At 46.2% G+C, this 18,916-nt stretch overlaps 1 protein-coding gene across 11 annotated transcripts in view; it reads right to left on the bottom strand.

Annotated features, from left to right (window-relative positions):
* Window positions 1–18,916, bottom strand: part of LOC106582286 (uncharacterized) — a 181,524-nt gene that overhangs the window by 59,792 nt on the left and 102,816 nt on the right. For all 11 annotated transcript variants that reach the window (XM_045704743.2, XM_082967159.1, XM_082967156.1 and 8 more), the window contains one exon: window positions 13,359–13,603. In XM_045704743.2, coding sequence (XP_045560699.2) covers window positions 13,359–13,563 — 205 coding nt within the window. In that variant the 5' untranslated portion in view covers window positions 13,564–13,603. The remainder of the gene's footprint in view (window positions 1–13,358; window positions 13,604–18,916) is intronic.

Raw genomic sequence — 18,916 nt, 5'->3', positions numbered from 1 at the left:
ATGGTTTTCCATAATTTTGTTGGGTTATTGAGGTTGGCCTTGGTAGATTTGTAATAGAAGCTAGATTTGCATTTCTGTAATAACAAGGTACACTTATTTCTCAATGCCCTGAATAACTGCCATTCAGTCTGGGAATTACCCTTTCTGGCTTTGGCCCATTGTGTATTTCGTAAAACAGGGATTGTCTCTATCTCTTACCCGGTACTTTTTGAGAGGGGCATGTTTATCACCGATAGTAGAAAACATAGAATGAAAATAGGAGAATGCCTCTTCGATATCTGGAATAAGCGCACTCCTTTCCCAGTTGCATGCATAAAGTTCATGCAGGAATGCCTACTTACAGAACTGCATAAAATGTAGTGTGACTATGAACTGAGGGGTCACTTTGGGGATTTTGGTGTCTCTAATGCAAGCAACTGCACAATGATCACTTAAATCGTTATCAAAAATCCCAACGCCCGAGTATTTATGCGGATTGTTTGTTAGAATAACATCAATAAGTGTTGATAGAGATGTCTTTGCGATTGAGTCTTGTAACCACATTTATCATTTGAGTAAAATTTAATGGCCTCAGAGTTTGGAGATAACCAATCCCAGTTTAAATTGCCCATAAGGACCATTTCATTTCCCCCCAACCATGCATCAGTTCAGCCAGAGAATCCAGGGATTCTACTTTTGCAGATGGAGGTCTATAACATCCTATCAAATCTAAGTTCACAGCTTTCGATAACTACAGCTTTCAGCATCTAAAAACTCAAACTGTTTTGGTTTAGATAAAGACCTTAGTTCAGTAACCACATATTTGTCTTTAATATAGATGGCTATACCTCCCCCTTACTTTGTCGGTCACATCGATAAACATTATAAACATCCAAGCCTATAGACTGATTTAGAACAGATTTCACAAAATACATTTATGCACGATGGCGCACGCGTGAAGCTGGTTTGGGTTCCGTGTTAGCTAGAAAGGTCAGCGTGTTCAACAGCTGCTGCAGGAATGTACTGACAGAGATTTCACCCAGTGTGTGGGTCTGGTCAATGCACCCAGTCGCCTTGCAGTAGGCTACCGCACATTGAGGCAGAGCGGGCCCAGTAGACCGGCCAATCACTGGAGGCTAGTCCACCCGGCAGGGGTATCCTGGGCTAGGAAGCCCAGCGCATCTAGACGTTATATCACAGAGCAGATACCAACCTCCGGCTTCCACCGCACAGCGGGGCAGGATCAGAGTCAGAAGACTCCGGTAGAATGGCGAACCACCGACCGTCGAGGAGTATCCAAGGCTAGTCGGCCCAACATGTCTAGACCGTCAGTCACAGCACAGCTTTCAGGGAGGCCACCACACCGGCATTATCTCCTCGTGTAGAAACCAGCAGATGTCAATTTAACGCTTTAATTGCTTTGATCCTGAAGGATTTTTGATTTTGCCTGTTGTTTAATGACAACTTTCGCAGCCTATAACGGTTTTGCAAAGTAAACAAACAAACAGTGTGACACAACATGTTCAGCAAAACTGCCCTGCCACCATCTTGATGATTAGAGTGAAGTGAAGTCATTCACAATCTAGACCTCGTTTCAAATGTATCAAGAGATAATTGTATTTGTATTCCTAGCAATCAATACATGTACATTGTTTAAAGCACACTTTTACAAGTCATAGTCACAAATTACAGCTCCAATAAGCTCCTATGGTGAACAACATGTGAACAAGAGGCTTGTAGAATCATGACTCTTGAGTTTTCAGTTCATTGTTCACCAGTAGGGGGTCCTGCGTGTTCTGGGCATTACTGAGTCAAATTAACAATGAGTTGAAAGATTAATTATTTTGACTGGACAGTAAAACTTCCCATCACTAATAGAAAACTTTCCAGACTTTTTAGTATCACAGTACTTACGCAGATATTATTTAAGATTTAGTGCTTGCAGTGAACATATAATCATGCAAATAAAAATAAAAACATTACCTGATTGACATTCACTCTCACGGGTGGCCAAAAAGAACAAACTGAAAGCCACACCCAAAATAGGCCACGCCTCCAACTCTTCTGGTAGGCAGCCGCTGCTACATTGCACCCACTGCGATGCAATGTGAATGTGAATGAGGTGTTGAAAGCAATTTAGAAGCTTTCATTCAATAAAAAAAATCACATTGACCGGTCAAATTTGTTATTTGATTTCAGACAAACTGAATAGAATAGGTTGAACGAACCAAAGGGTAATTTTGGATCATACCAATTCAGAAGAACAACAGTGCCGTCCCACTTTTTACAGTATAATAGGGTAATAACTCTTTACATTTTCAGTTCTATTCTTTAGTTCCTTGAAGCCATGGCAAAGTCTTTGTAGCTTAATGTACATTTATTTCACAGAGTTTTGAATCCTTTAACTTATGTAAATATAATACAGATCCATCCAACTAGAACGAAACACTGCATGACACTATGACATTATGCCTAGGTATGCATTATGTTATGCAATATGAACGTGCATAACACTGAGTGCCGATGAGAGGAAAGACATTGGCTAATCGTCATCTCACTTCAGATGTTGTTTTAGCATCGAACAGCTTCTCTCACGGTGCTTGCTACAGAAGGCAGCGGGCAGGATGGTTCCTTGTCTGTCAGTATTTTAGAAGACAAAACAACCTGCTCCTCTCTGCTTTTTCATAATGACTGTATCTAACAGCAGCAGTTTTCCATTTACCTCCTCATCAACAAGACACATCACAGACACTGGAACATCATCTCAAAATCAGAAAAATTGTAAAACCTACTGCTACTGAAACGAAGTCTTGACCATAGAGCAGTGCTGGTCCTCTGTGTTTGATACTGTCAGTTAGGTCCTGAACCCGTAGGCACAAAGCATCTCAGAGAACGACTGCTGATCTAAGATCAGGTCCGCCCTGACAATATACTGTAATCATATTTATTCTAAAATGCAAAGCTGATCCTTTACTCGGTCTCATAGGGGCCCTGGACCTCTGGCCATATTATACAGAGAGATCCTCCCCAGCTGTGTGTCTGCCTATTGGGGTGTTTTATGAGGCCAGACCAGGGCAGGGTGGACAGGATGGGAAGACAGTACGGTGGCATGGGGGCTAGAGCTGGACCAAGCTGGCTCACTTTAACCCTGCATGCCACCGCTTTTCCTCTTCAAAGCCCTCCAGATGCTGAAGAGCCATTGAAGCAGCAAATTGGCTTCTTGACATTCCTCTGTAACAAGTTAAAAAACACGACCAAGAGAAACAAAGAGCGGGAGGGAGAGGGAGAGAGAGAGAGAGCGAGAGAGAGCGAGAGAGAGAGAGAGAGAGAGAGAGAGAGAGAGAGAGAGAGAGAGAGAGAGAGAGAGAGAGAGAGAGAGAGAGAGAGAGAGAGAGGGGGAGGAACGCGGAGTTGGTGCTGGCTTGAATTAGGGTGATTGCATTGAAAAGGGAAGTGCCATGTCCTTAACATGCATAATATTCTGTATATGACAAACACTTACCTGAAGATTATAGAAAGCACTTAGCATTCAGGCAACACGTAATAGTCCAACAGCTTCAGTGACCTTGCTAAAAGTCAATGTCAAAGACAGTTGTAATTACCCGATTGTGTTCCATCGCTATAGAGTGTGGGGAGTAAATGTCAACAAAGTTATAAATTGACTTTGATTTACAGACGCTCTAGTCAATGTTTGGAACAGACTATTTGAGCATTAACCATACTGTCCAGGCTAGATACTAATGGAGCTCATTGCACAGGGTACAGTGTACTGTATGTGTGGTGATAACAGATAAGATACTGTGTTCTTTACTGCTTCTTCTTGACCAATAGTTTGGGATATGGTCTTAAACAGTGCATAGTATTCAATCTAACAGGCTAGCTAGCTGATGCAGTGTAAATTAATGATAGACAATAGCAGCATACTGCAGTTAAGATTGAGGTACAGGAGGTTAATATGACTCCTGTAAGGGATGGAAAATGGGTTTCTGTTCTGTGCTGTAAATGGTGGAAAGTGGCAGTAGTGGGTAGTGTTCGGTTCTGTTTGTCAGCAGAAATAGACATGTAAAGGCAGAAAAATTGCAGGGACAATAGAGCTGTGGCAAACTAAATTGTAGGGGTTGCTGCCATGGCAACAGGAATAGGAGGAAATGGAGCGGGGTATACTGTGTGTGGAGAGGGATAGAAGGAAAGGTGTATGTGTGTGTGTGCCTCGTTTGCTCTGAGTAAAGACAGGGATTTTCATCCTTATTTGCCACAGTAATAATGGAGTATGAATCTAAAGAGGGAGTTAACTGTTCTCTGTTTTTCCCACAGAGTGAGAGGCAGGGCCCTGCTTATTGCCTGCTACACACAAACACTCACAGAATTAGCAACCAAACAGAATTACCTAATCCGGTGTGTGTGTGTGTGTGTGTGTGTGTGTGTGTGTGTGTGTGTGTGTGTGTGTGTGTGTGTGTGTGTGTGTGTGTGTGTGTGTGTGTGTGTGTGTGTGTGTGTGTGTGTGTGTGTGTGTGTGTGTGTGTGTGTGTGAGTATATATAAACTCAGCAAAAAAAGAAACAGCCCTTTTTCAGGACCCTGTCTTTCAAAGATAATTTGTAAAAATCCAAATAACTTCACAGATCTTCATTGTAAGGGTTTAAACACTGTTTCCCATGCTTGTACAATGAACTATACTGCTCAAAAAAATTAAGGGAACACAAACAACACATCCTAGATCTGAATGAAAGAAATAATCTTATTAAATACTTTTTTCTTTACATAGTTGAATGTGCTGACAACAAAATCACACAAAAATAATCAATGGAAATCCAATTTATCAACCCATGGAGGTCTGGATTTGGAGTCACACTCAAAATTAAAGTGGAAAACCACACTACAGGCTGATCCAACTTTGATGTAATGTCCTTAAAACAAGTCAAAATGAGGCTCAGTAGTGTGTGTGGCCTCCACGTGCCTGTATGACCTCTCTACAACGCCTGGGCATGCTCCTGATGAGGTGGCGGACGATCTCCTGAGGGATCTCCTCCCAGACCTGGACTAAAGCATCCGCCAACTCCTGGACAGTCTGTGGTGCAACGTGGCGTTGGTGGATGGAGCGAGACATTATGTCCCAGATGTGCTCAATTGGATTCAGGTCTGGGGAACGGGCGGGCCAGTCCATAGCATCAATGCCTTCCTCCTGCAGGAACTGCTGACACACTCCAGCCACATGAGGTCTAGCATTGCCTTGCATTAGGAGGAACCCAGGGCCATCCGCACCAGCATATGGTCTCACAAGGGGTCTGAGGATCTCATCTCGGTACCTAATGGCAGTCAGGCTACCTCTGGCGAGAACATGGAGGGCTGTGCGGCCCCCCAAAGAAATGCCACCCCACACCATGACTGACCCACCGCCAAACCGGTCATGCTGGAGGATGTTGCAGGCAGCAGAACGTTCTCCACGGCGTCTCCAGACTCTGTCACGTCTGTCACATGTGCTCAGTGTGAACCTGCTTTCATCTGTGAAGAGCACAGGGCGCCAGTGGCGAATTTGCCAATCTTGGTGTTCTCTGGCAAATGCCAAATGTCCTGCACAGTGTTGGGCTGTAAGCACAACCCCCACCTGTGTACGTCGGGCCCTCATACCACCCTCATGGAGTCTGTTTCTGACCGTTTGAGCAGACACATGCACATTTGTGGCCTGCTGGAGGTCATTTTGCAGGGCTCTGGCAGTGCTCCTCCTGCTCCTCCTTGCACAAAGGCGGAGGTAGCGGTCCTGCTGCTGGGTTGTTGCCCTCCTACGGCCTCCTCCACGTCTCCTGATGTACTGGCCTGTCTCCTGGTAGCGCCTCCATGCTCTGGACACTACACTGACAGACACAGCAAAGCTTCTTGCCACAGCTCGCATTGATGTGCCATCCTGGATGAGCTGCACTACCTGAGCCACTTGTGTGGGTTGTAGACTCCGTCTCATGCTACCACTAGAGTGAAAGCACCGCCAGCATTCAAAAGTGACCAAAACATCAGCCAGGAAGCATAGGAACTGAGAAGTGGTCTGTGGTCCCCACCTGCAGAACCTCTCCTTTATTGGGGGTGTCTTGCTAATTGCCTATAATTTCCACCTGTTGTCTATTCAATTTGCACAACAGCATGTGAAATGTATTGTCAATCAGTGTTGCTTCCTAAGTGGACAGTTTGATTTCACAGAAGTGTGATTGACTTGGAGTTACATTGTGTTGTTTAAGTGTTCCCTTTATTTTTTTGAGCAGTGTATAAACAATTCATGAACATGCACCTGTGGAACGGTCGTTAAGACACTAACAGCTTACAGACGGTAGGCAATTAAGGTCACAGTTACGAAAACTTATGACACTAAAGAGGCCTTTCTACTGACTCTGAAAAACACCAAAAGAAAGATGCCCAGGGTCCCTGCTCATCTGCGTGAACATGCCTTAGGTGTGCTGCAAGGAGGCATGAGGACTGCATATGTGGCCAGGGCAATAAATTGCATTGTCCGTACTGTAAGACGCCTAAGACAGCGCTACAGGGAGACACGATGGACAGCTGATCATCCTCGCAGTGGCAGACCACATGTAACAACACCTGCACAGGATCTGTACATCCGAACATCACACCTGCAGACCAGGTACAGGATGGCAACAACAACTGCCCGAATGACACCAGGAACGCACAATCCCTCCATCAGTGCTCAGACTGTCCGCAATAGGCTGAGAGAGGCTGGACTGAGGGCTTGTAGGTCTGTTGTAAGGCAGGTCTTCACCAGACATCACCGGCAACAACGTCGCCTATGGGCACAAACCCATCGTCACTGGACCAGAGGACTGGCAAAAAGTGTTCTTCACTGACGAGTCGCGTTTTTTTCTCACCTGGGGTGATGGTCGGATTTGCGTTTATCGTCGAAGGAATGAGCGTTACACCGAGGCCTGTACTCTGGAGCGGGATTGATTTGGAGGTGGAGGGTCCGTCATGGTCTGGGGCGGTGTCACAGCATCATCGGACTGAGCTTGTTGTCATTGCAGGCAATCTCAATGCTGTGCGTTACAGGGAAGACATCCTCCTCCATCATGTGCTACCGTTCCTGCAGGCTCATCCTGACATGACCCTCCAGCATGACAATGCCACCAGCTATACTGCTCGTTCTATGCGTGATTTCCTGCAAGACAGGAATGTCAGTGTTCTGCCATGGCCAGCCCGGATCTCAATCCCATTGAGCACGTCTGGGACCTGTTGGATCAGAGGGTGAGGGCTAGACCCATTCCCCCCAGAAATGTCCGGGAACTTGCAGGTGCCTTGGTAGAAGAGTGGGGTAACATCTCACCAGCAAATCTGGTGCAGTCCATGAGGAGGAGATGCACTGCAGTACTTAATGCAGCCTGTGGCCACACCTGATACTGAGTGTTACTTTTGATTTTGACCCCCCTTTGTTCAGGGACACATTATTCCATTTCTGTTAGTCACATGTCTGTGGAACTTGTTCAGTTTATGTCTCAGTTGTTGAATCTTCTTATGTTCATACAAATATTTACACATGTTAAGTTTCCGCTAAACTTCCGGTTTGGAGCGAGCAGTCGCACCACGCTTCGCTCCACAGGTAATATTACACTTCACTACATTACAACGGCTTGATTTGTTTGATCTGAGCAATTCTTCTTAGCTAGCTACATAGCCGTCTTTGTATCAAAGATAATTTGTGTAGTTTAGAGTAATTGAGTAATTATCGAGGCTAGCTATCTTCGTCCTCCTAACGTAGTCAACACTGCTAGCTGCTAGCTAGCTAGTCATCACTGCTAGCTAGCCAACTTCTACCGACTAGCAGCACTGCAGAAACTATTACATTACAACGTAACGACTTGATTAGTGTGGTGTTAGTGTTAGTTAGCCAGCTACATAGTTGTCTTTGCTGTCTCTGTATCTAAGATAATTGTGTAGTTTGAGTTTGAGTATTATCGAGGTGCGCTAGCCAGCCGCGACGCGGCGCTGACTTAGTCAACACACCTAGTCATCATTAACCCACTGCCAGCTAGCCAACCGTGACCGACTAGCAGCGCTGTAGATACTAATACTTTACAACGGAACGACTTGACTAGTGCAGTGTTACCTAGCTAGCTACTTAGTTGTCTTTGTCATAGCTTGATAATTGTTAGCTAGCCAGCCATCGAGGTTAGCTAGCCAGCTATTTCCGTCCCCCGCGACGCCATTTTTCCTAACCCAGCCAACTATTACCGACGAGCAGCATTGTAGAAACTAAATACATTACAAGGAACGCCTTGATTAGTGTTATGTTAGCTACAAAGTTGCTTTGTATCATGACAAGGTGTAGTACTGAAACTATCGAGGTTACCTAGCCAGCTACACGTTCAAAATCAACAACGCAGCCACTGCTAGCTAGCCTACTCCACCAGCCAGCAGTACTGTATCATTTTAGTCAATAAGATTTTTGCAACGTAAGCTTAACTTCCTGAACATTCGAGACGTGTAGTCCACTTGTCATTCCAATCTCCTTTGCATTAGCGTAGCCTCTTCTGTAGCTTGTCTACTATGTGTCTGTCTATCCCTGCTCCCTCTCCCCTGCACAGGCCATACAAACGCTCCACACCGCGTGGCCGCTGCCACTCTAACCTGGTGGTCCCAGCGCGCACGACCCACGTGGAGTTCCAGGTCTCCGGCAGCCTCTGGAACTGCCGGTCTGCGGCCAACAAGGCTGAGTTCATCTCAGCCTATGCTACCCTCCAGTCCCTAGACTTCCTGGCGCTGACGGAAACATGGATTACCACAGATAACACTGCTACTCCTACTGCTCTCTCCTCGTCTGACTACGTGTTCTCGCATACCCCTAGAGCATCGAGCCAGCGGGGTGGTGGCACTGGAATCCTCATCTCTCCCAAGTGGACATTCTCTCTTTCTCCCCTGACCCATCTGTCTATCTCCTCATTTGAATTCCATGCTGTCACAGTTACCAGCCCTTTCAAGCTTAACATCCTTATCATTTATCGCCCTCCAGGTTGTCTTGGAGAGTTCATCAATGAGCTTGATGCCTTGATAAGTTCCTTTCCTGAGGATGGCTCACCTCTCACAGTTCTGGGTGACTTTAACTTCCCCACGTCTACCTTCGACTCATTCCTCTCTGCCTCCTTCTTTCCACTCCTCTCCTCTTTCGACCTCACCCTCTCACCTTCCCCCCCTACTCACAAGGCAGGCAATACGCTTGACCTCATCTTTACTAGATGCTGTTCTTCCACTAATCTCATTGCAACTCCCCTCCAAGTCTCCGACCACTACCTTGTATCCTTTTCCCTCTCGCTCTCATCCAACACTTCTCACTCTGCCCCTACTCGGATGGTATTGCGCCGTCCCAACCTTCGCTCTCTCTCTCCCGCTACTCTCTCCTCTTCCATCCTATCATCTCTTCCCTCTGCTCAAACCTTCTCCAACCTATCTCCTGATTCTGCCTCCTCAACCCTCCTCTCCTCCCTCTCTGCATCCTTTGATTTCCTCTGTCCCCCATCCTCCAGGCCGGCTCGGTCCTCCCCTCCTGCTCCGTGGCTCGACGACTCACTGCGAGCTCACAGAACAGGGCTCCGGGCAGCCGAGCGGAAATGGAGGAAAACTCGCCTCCCTGCGGACCTGGCATCCTTTCACTCCCTCCTCTCTACATTTTCCTCTTCTGTCTCTGCTGCTAAAGCCACTTTCTACCACTCTAAACTCCAAGCATCTGCCTCTAACCCTAGGAAGCTCTTTGCTACCTTCTCCTCCCTCCTGAATCCTCCTCCCCCCCCCCCCCCCTCCTCCCTCTCTGCGGATGACTTCGTCAACCATTTTGAAAAGAAGGTTGACGACATCCGATCCTCGTTTGCTAAGTCAAACGACACTGCTGGTCCTGCTCACACTGCCCTACCCTGTGCTTTGACCTCTTTCTCCCCTCTCTCTCCAGATGAAATCTCGCGTCTTGTGACGGCCGGCCGCCCAACAACCTGCCCACTTGACCCTATCCCCTCCTCTCTTCTCCAGACCATTTCCGGAGACCTTCTCCCCTACCTCACCTCGCTCATCAACTCATCCTTGACCGCTGGCTACGTCCCTTCCGTCTTCAAGAGAGCGAGAGTTGCACCCCTTCTGAAAAAACCTACACTCGATCCCTCCGATGTCAACAACTACAGACCAGTATCCCTTCTTTCCTTTCTCTCCAAAACTCTTGAACGTGCCGTCCTTGGCCAGCTCTCTTGCTATCTCTCTCAGAATTACCTTCTTGATCCTAATCAGTCAGGTTTCAAGACTGGGCATTCAACTGAGACTGCTCTTCTCTGTGTCACGGAGGCTCTCCGCACTGCTAAAGCTAACTCTCTCTCCTCTGCTCTCATCCTTCTAGACCTATCTGCTGCCTTTGATACCGTGAACCATCAGATCCTCCTCTCCACCCTCTCCGAGCTGGGCATCTCCGGCGCCGCCCACGCTTGGATTGCGTCCTACCTGACAGGTCGCTCCTACCAGGTGGCGTGGCGAGAATCTGTCTCCGCACCACGTGCTCTCACCACTGGTGTCCCCCAGGGCTCTGTTCTTGGCCCACTCCTATTCTCGCTATACACCAAGTCACTTGGCTCTGTCATATCCTCACATGGTCTCTCATATCATTGCTATGCAGATGACACACAATTAATCTTCTCCTTTCCCCCTTCTGACAACCAGGTGGCGAATCGCATCTCTGCATGTCTGGCAGACATATCAGTGTGGATGACGGATCACCACCTCAAGCTGAACCTCGGCAAGACGGAGCTGCTCTTCCTCCCGGGGAAGGACTGCCCGTTCCATGATCTCGCCATCACGGTTGACAACTCCCTTGTGTCCTCCTCCCAGAGTGCTAAGAGCCTTGGCGTGACCCTGGACAACACCCTGTCGTTCTCCACCAACATCAAGGCGGTGACCCGATCCTGTAGGTTCATGCTCTACAACATTCGCAGAGTACGACCCTGCCTCACACAGGAAGAGGCGCAGGTCCTAATCCAGGCACTTGTCATCTCCCGTCTGGATTATTGCAACTCGCTGTTGGCTGGGCTCCCTGCCTGTGCCATTAAACCCCTACAACTCATCCAGAACGCCGCAGCCCGTCTGGTGTTCAACCTTCCCAAGTTCTCTCACGTCACCCCGCTCCTCCGCTCTCTCCACTGGCTTCCAGTCGAAGCTCGCATCCGCTACAAGACCATGGTGCTTGCCTACGGAGCTGTGAGGGGAACGGCACCCCCGTACCTTCAGGCTCTGATCAGGCCCTACACCCAAACAAGGGCACTCCGTTCATCCACATCTGGCCTGCTCGCCTCCCTACCTCTGAGGAAGCACAGTTCCCGCTCAGCCCAGTCAAAACTGTTCGCTGCTCTGGCACCCCAATGGTGGAACAAGCTCCCTCACGACGCCAGGACAGCGGAGTCAATCACCACCTTCCGGAGACACCTGAAACCCCACCTCTTCAAGGAATACCTGGGATAGGATAAAGTAATCCTTCTAACCCCCCCCCTTAAAAGATTTAGATGCACTTTTGTAAAGTGGTTGTTCCACTGGATATTATAAGGTGAATGCACCAATTTGTAAGTCGCTCTGGATAAGAGCGTCTGCTAAATGACTTAAATGTAAAAACATGTAAATGTAAAGTTTGCTGAAAATAAACGCAGTTGACAGTGAGAGGACGTTTCTTTTTTTGCTGAGTTTATATAGTACCAGTCAAAAGTTTGGACACACCTACTTATTCAAGGGTTTCTTTTGTTTTTATTATTTTCTACATTTTAGAATAATAGTGAAGACATCGAAACTATGAAATAACACATATGGAATCATGTAGTAACCAAAAAAGGTGTTAAGCAAATCAAAATATATTTCATTTGACATTCTTTAAAGTAGCCACCCTTTGCCTTGATGACAGCTTTGCACACTCTTGGCATTCTCTCAACCAGCTTCATGAGGTGATCACCTGGAATGCATTTCAATTAACAGGTGTGCCTTGTTAAAAGTTATTTTGTGGAATTTCTTTCCTTCTTAATGTGTTTGAGACAATCAGTTGTGTTGTGACAAGGTAGGGGTGGTATAAAGAAAATAGCCCTATTTGGTAAAAGACCAAGTCCATATTATTGCAAGAACAGCTCAAATAAGCAAAGAGAAACGACAGTCCATCACTACTTTAAGACATGACCATTGGAAGTTTCTTCATGTGCAGTTGCACAAACCATCAAGCACGATTATGGAAATGGCTCTCATGAGGACAGCCACAGGAAAGGAAGACCCAGAGTTACCTCTGCTGAAGAGGATACATTCTTTAGAGTTAACTGCACCTCAGATTGCAGCCAAAATAAATGCTTCACAGAGTTCAAGTAACAGACACATCTCAACATCACCTGTTCAGAGTCGACTGTGTGAATCTGGCCTTCATGGTCGATATGCTGCAAAGAAACCACTACTAAAGGAGAGTCTTGCTTGAGCCAAGAAACATGAGCAATGGACAATAGGCCGGTGGAAATATGTCTTTTGGTCTGATGAGTCACCGCCGTGTCTTCATGAGACGCAGAGTAGGTGAATGGATTATCTCCACATGTGTGGTTCCCACCGTGAAGCATGGAGGAGGAGGTATGATGGTGTGGGGGGGCTTTGCTGGTGACACTGTCTGTGATTTATTTAAAATGTGAGGCACACTTAACCAGCATGGCTGCCACAGCATTCTGCAGCAATACGCCATCCCATCTGGTTTGCGCTTAATGGGACTGTCATTTGTTTATCAACAGGACAATGACCCAAAATACACCTCCAGGCTGTGTTAGGGCTATTTGACCAAGAAGGAGAGTGAAGGAGTGCTGCATCAGGGGCGGCAGGTAGCCGAAAGGTTGCTAGATTGAATCCCCGACCTGACAAGGTAAAAATCTGTCGTTCTGCCCCTGAACAAGGCTGTCATTGTAAATAAGAATTTGTTCTTAACTGACTTGCCTAGTTAAATAAAATACATTTAAAACTCAGATGACCTGGCCTCCACCATCAGCTGACCTCATCCTAGTTGAGATGAGTTGGACTGCGGAGTGAGAGAAAAGCAGCTCAGCATTATGTGGGTTCTCCTTCAAGACTGTTGGAAAAGCAGGCCTCATGAAGCTGGTTGAGAGAATGCCAAGAGTGAACAAAGCTGTCATCAAAGCCAAGCATGGCTACTTTGAAGAATATTAAATATATTGTGATTTGTTTATTCTACAATTTAGAAAATAGTAAAAATAAAGAAAAACCCTTGAATGAGTAGGTGTGTGCAAACTTTTGACTGGTACTGTACATCTGGGCGCAATTCTACAACTCAATTCTACAATATAACAGTTATAGAAGCTCTGTCCCTGAGTCCAAGATATCAGGTGTCCTTACCAGCCGTAACTGCATGGTCGCCGTTGAAGCCATTCTCTCTGGCGGTGTAGGAGGGTGGTGCTGCTCCATGAGCCGTCCCTGGCTGGCACGCCCTGTAGGAGGGGGGGTAGCCATTAGCCCCATGGGCTGGGGGGGGAGAGGGGTCCTGTGCCCCCGACGGATCCCACTGGGGGGGGCTGTCTTCACGTTGACGACCGTCTGCCATGCTGGGGGTCAGTGGCGACCAGGGGAGTCTCTCCTTAGGGCTGGGAGAAGAGGAGAATATGGTGATTGATTGATTGATTGATTGATTGATTGATTGATTGATTGATTGATTGATTGATTGATTGATTGATTAGTGGGGGTCAGTGGCGGCCAGGGGTTCTCTGCTTATGGCAGGAGAAGAGGATGATCATAGATTAATATAATAAATGGTGGCTCATAATGGTTATTAACAGTTTGGCAGGTATACAGAATACAGAACATATTGATGGGGTGGAAGAGACCCAATGACAAAGGACATCATTCATATTCAACACACTCTTCTGCCTCAGATCACAAATCACCCCCCACATCTACAGACTGTTAGAACTGGCTTATGCACTTCAGATCACAGGACAGTCTCTCTCTATCTCTGCTGCGAAGTTCACTTTTTTTTATTTCACCTTTATTTAACCAGGTAGGCAAGTTGAGAACAAGTTCTCATTTCCAACTGCGACCTGGCCAAGATAAAGCAAAGCAGTTCGACACATACAACAACACAGAGTTACACATGGAGTAAAACAAACATACAGTCAATAATACAGTAGAAAAATAAGTCTATATACAATTTGAGCAAATGAGGTGAGATAAGGGAGGTAAAGGCAAAAAAGGCCATGGTGGCAAAGTAAATACAATATAGCAAGTAAAACACTGGAATGGTAGATTTGTAGTGGAAGAAAGTGCAAAGTAGAAATAGAAATAATGGGGTGCAAAGGAGCAAAATAAATAAATAAATAAATACAGTAGGGGAAGTTGTAGTTGTTTGGACAAAATTATAGATGGGCTATGTACAGGTGCAGTGATCTGTGAGCTGCTCTGACAGTTGGTGCTTAAAGCTAGTGAGGGAGATAAGTGTTTCCAGTTTCAGAGATTTTTGTAGTTCGTTCCAGTCATTGGCAGCAGAGAACTGGAAGGAGCCAAAGGAGGAATTGGCTTTGGGGGTGACTAGAGAGATATACCTGCTGGAGCGCATGCTACAGTAGGGTGCTGCTACGGTGACCAGTGAGCTGAGATAAGGGGGTACTTTACCTAGCAGGGTCTTGTAGATGACCTGGAGCCAGTGGGTTTGGCGACGAGTATGAAGCGAGGGCCAGCCAACGAGAGCGTACAGGTCGCAGTGGTGGGTAGTATATGGGGCTTTGGTGACAAAACGGATGGCACTGTGATAGACTGCATCCAGTTTATTGAGTAGGGTATTGGAGGCTATTTTGTAAATGACATCGCCGAAGTCGAGGATCGGTAGGATGGTCAGTTTTACGAGGGTATGTTTGGCAGCATGAGTGAAGGATGCTTTGTTGCGAAATAGGAAGCCAATTCTAGATTTAACTTTGGATTGGAGATGTTTGATGTGAGTCTGGAAGGAGAGCTTACAGTCTAACCAGACACCTAGGTATTTGTAGTTGTCCACATATTCTAAGTAAGAACCGTCCAGAGTAGTGATGCTGGACGGGCGGGCAGGTGCGGGCAACGATCGGTTGAAGAGCATGCATTTAGTTTTACTTGTATTTAAGAGCAGTTGGAGGCCACGGAAGGAGAGTTGTATGGCACTGAAGCTCGTCTGGAGGGTTGTTAACACAGTGTCCAAAGAAGGGCCAGAAGTATACAGAATGGTGTCGTCTGCATAGAGGTGGATCAGAGACTCACCAGCAGCAAGAGCGACATCATTGATGTATACAGAGAAAAGAGTTGGCCCAAGAATTTAACCCTGTGGCACCCCCATAGAGACTACCAGAGGCCCAGACAACAGGCCATCCGATTTGACACATTGAACTCTATCAGAGAAGTAGTTGGTGAACCAGGCGAGGCAATCATTTGAGAAACCAAGGCTATTGAGTCTGCCGATGAGGAGCTGTGCTGGTGGCTTCCTGGCATACCCAGACTGCCCCAGACTGTAGCCAGCACTGGAGTCTCTGTGACAGGGATATGTCTGAGGACAGAGTGCTTGGAGTTCTGATTCCTGAAACCCCACAGGGCTAAGGAAAGAGCATGTGGGACCATCTGAGGGGAGGGGCTAGCGGACTGATCCTCTAGTGGACTGATCCTGCTCTACAACACAAGGGGAGAGCGAACGAATAAGTAATAATGCTGAATTCCAAATGGTCCCCAGATCTCAGAAGATTGGATACAGTATAAGCACTATATTAATAGCTTCATCGTGCCATCTGATTGGCTAGGTGGAAATGTCTGCATCCACCTATCCAATCCTCTCACATACAGTGCATTTGGAAAGTATTCAGACCCTTTGACTTTTTCCACATTTTGTTACGTTACAGACTTATTCTAAAATGTGTTAAAAGTAAAATGTTCCTCATCAATCTACACAAAATACCCCATAATGACAAAGCCAAAACATTTTTTTTTATTTGGCAAATGTATTAACAAAAAAAAAACTGAAATACCTTATTTACATAAGTATTCAGACCCGTTGCTATGAAATTGAAATTGAGCTCAGGTGCATCCTGTTTCCATTGACCAAGCCATGAGGTCGAAGAAATTGTCCGTAGAGCTCTGAGACAGAATTGTGTCGAGGAACGGATCTGGGGAAGGGTACCAAAAAATGTCTGCAGTATTGAACATCCCCAAGAACAAAGTGACCTCCATCATTCTTAAATGGGAGAAGTTTGGAACCACCAAGACTCTTCCTAGAGCTGGCCGTCTGTCACGTCCTGGCCAGTATAAGGTTAATTGTTTTTGTAGTTTGGTCAGGACGTGGCAGAGGATATTTGTTTTATGTGGTTCGGGGTGGGTGATTGTTCTGTGTTGAGCCTATGCTTGCCAGACTGTTTGTTAGTTGTTCGTTTTTCAGTTTTGTTATTTTGTATGTTCATTTTTGAAGATAATTAAAAATCAAGATGAGCATTTACGTACCTGCTGCGTTTTGGTCCTCATTCACCGACGACAACTGTGACACTGTCTGGCCAAACTCAGCAATCTGGGTAGAAGGGCCTTGGTCAGGGAGGTGACCAAGGTCCCGACTGTCACTCTGACAGAGCTCCAACGTTCCTCTGTAGAGATGGAAGAACCTTCTAGAATTATAACCATCTCTGCAGCATTCCACCAATCAGAGCTTTATGGTAGAGTGGCCAGACAGAAGCCAATCCTCAGTAAAAGGCACATGACAGCCCACTTGGAGTTTGCCAAAAGGCATCTGGTCTGATGAAACCAAGATTGAAATCTTTGGCCTGAATGCCAAACGTCACGTCTGGAGGAAACCTAGCACCATCTCTACGGTGAAGCATGATGTTGGCAGCATCATGTTGTGGGGATGTTTTTTTGTCAGGATCGAGGGAAAGATTAACGGAGAAAAGTACAAAGAGATCCTTGAAGAAAGCCTGCTCTAGAACGCTCAGGACCTCAGACTGGAGCGAAGGTTTACCTTCCAACAGGACAACAACCCTAAGCACACAGCCAAGACAACACAGGAGGGGCTTCGGGACAAGTCTCTGAATGTCCTTCAGTGGCCCAGCCAGAGCCCGGACTTGAACCCGATCTAACATCTCTGGAGAGACCTGAAAATAGCTGTGCAGCGACAATCCCCATCCAACCTGATATAGCTTGAGAGGATCTGCAGAGAAGAAAGGGAGGAACTCCAAATAAAGGTGTGCCAACCTTGTATTGTAGCATCATACGCAAGAAGACTTGAGGCTGTAATCACTGCCAAAGGTGCTTATGTAATCACTGCCAAAGGTGTAAATGTGATAATTCAATTTTAAATATTTAATAAATTAGCAATAAAATCTAAAAACCTCTTTTTGTTTGTCATTATGGGGTATTTTGTGTAGATTGATGAAGAAAAACATATATTTAATTAATTTTAGAATAAGGCTGGAACGTAACAAAGTGTGGAAAAAGTCAAGTGGTTTGAATACTTTCTGAATGCACGGAATACAGGAGTAGCTAGGGAGTAGAGGCTTTAGGACGTAAGGAATTGGAGTGGGGAGCAGAGTGAGTGGTCAGTCAGTCATTTGCAGGCAGCAGAGCCTGTGTCATCAGGCCAGCCTGACGGTTGATTTTGCTGTCCAGGATGGGTTGTTGTGGCACCAGAGGGCACGGGGGCAGGGTAATATGGCCACAATAATTTCCTGTTCCTTTGTCACCACTTCAGAGTGTCTATCATATGAGAGCCCCCCTCCCCCTCCCCCTCCCCCTCACTCTCTCTGTCTCAATTCAATTTCAATTCAATTTTAGGGGCTTTATTTCCATGGGAAACATATATTTACATTGCCAAAGCAAGTGAAATAGATAATAAACAAAAGTGAAATACACAATAAAAAATCAAATCAAAGTTTATTTGTCACGTGTGCTGAATACAACAGGAGTAGACCTTACAGTGAAATGCTTACTTACAGGCTCTAACCAATAGTGCAAAAAAGGTATTAGGTGAACAATAGGTAGGTAAAGAAATAAAACAACAGTAAAAAGACAGGCTATATACAGTAGCGAGGCTATAAAAGTAGCGAGGCTACATACAGACACCGGTTAGTCAGGCTGATTGAGGTAGTATGTACATGTAGATATGGTTAAAGTGACTATGCATATATGATGAACAGAGAGTAGCAGTAGCATAAAAGAGGAGTTGGCGGGTGGTGGGTGGTGGGACACAATGCAGATAGCCCAGTTAGCCAATGTGCGGGAGCACTGGTTGGTCGGCCCAATTGAGGTAGTATGTACATGAATGTACAGTTAAAGTGACTATGCATATATGATAAACAGAGAGTAGCAGCAGCGTAAAAAGAGGGGTTGGGGGGGGCACGCAATGCAAATAGTCCGGGTAACCATTTGGTTACCTGTTCAGGAGTCTTATGGCTTGGGGTAAAAACTGTTGGGAAGCCTTTTTGTCCTAGACCCGGCACTCTGGTACTGCTTGCCATGCGGTAGTAAAGAGAACAGTCTATGACTGGGGTGGCTGGGGTCTTTGACAATTTTTAGGGCCTGTCCTGGATGGCAGGCAGCTTACCCTCTGTAGTGCCTTGCGGTCAGAGGCTGAGCAGTTGCTGTACCAGGCAGTGATGCAACCAGTCAGGATGCTCTCGATATTGCAACTGTAGAACCTTTTGAGGATCTCAGGACCCATGCCTAATCTTTTTAGTTTCCTGGGGGGGGGGAAATAGGCTTTGTCGTGCCCTCTTCATGACTGTCTTGGTGTATTGGACCATTCTAGTTTGTTGTTGATGTGGACACCAAGGAACTTGAAGCTCTCAACCTGTTCCACTACAGCCCCATCAGTGTTCCTTTTGTCCAGGTGGGAAAGGGCAGTGTGGAGTGCAATAGAGATTGCATCATCTGTGGATCTGTTTGGGCGGTATGCAAATTGGAGT

The sequence above is a fragment of the Salmo salar genome, chromosome 21 (assembly GCF_965601325.2).
Source record: "Salmo salar chromosome 21, fSalSal1, whole genome shotgun sequence".
Lineage (NCBI taxonomy): Eukaryota > Metazoa > Chordata > Actinopteri > Salmoniformes > Salmonidae > Salmo > Salmo salar.
The sequence above is the reverse complement of the archived record's forward strand: the minus strand, read 5'-3'. Positions and strand labels throughout refer to the sequence as shown.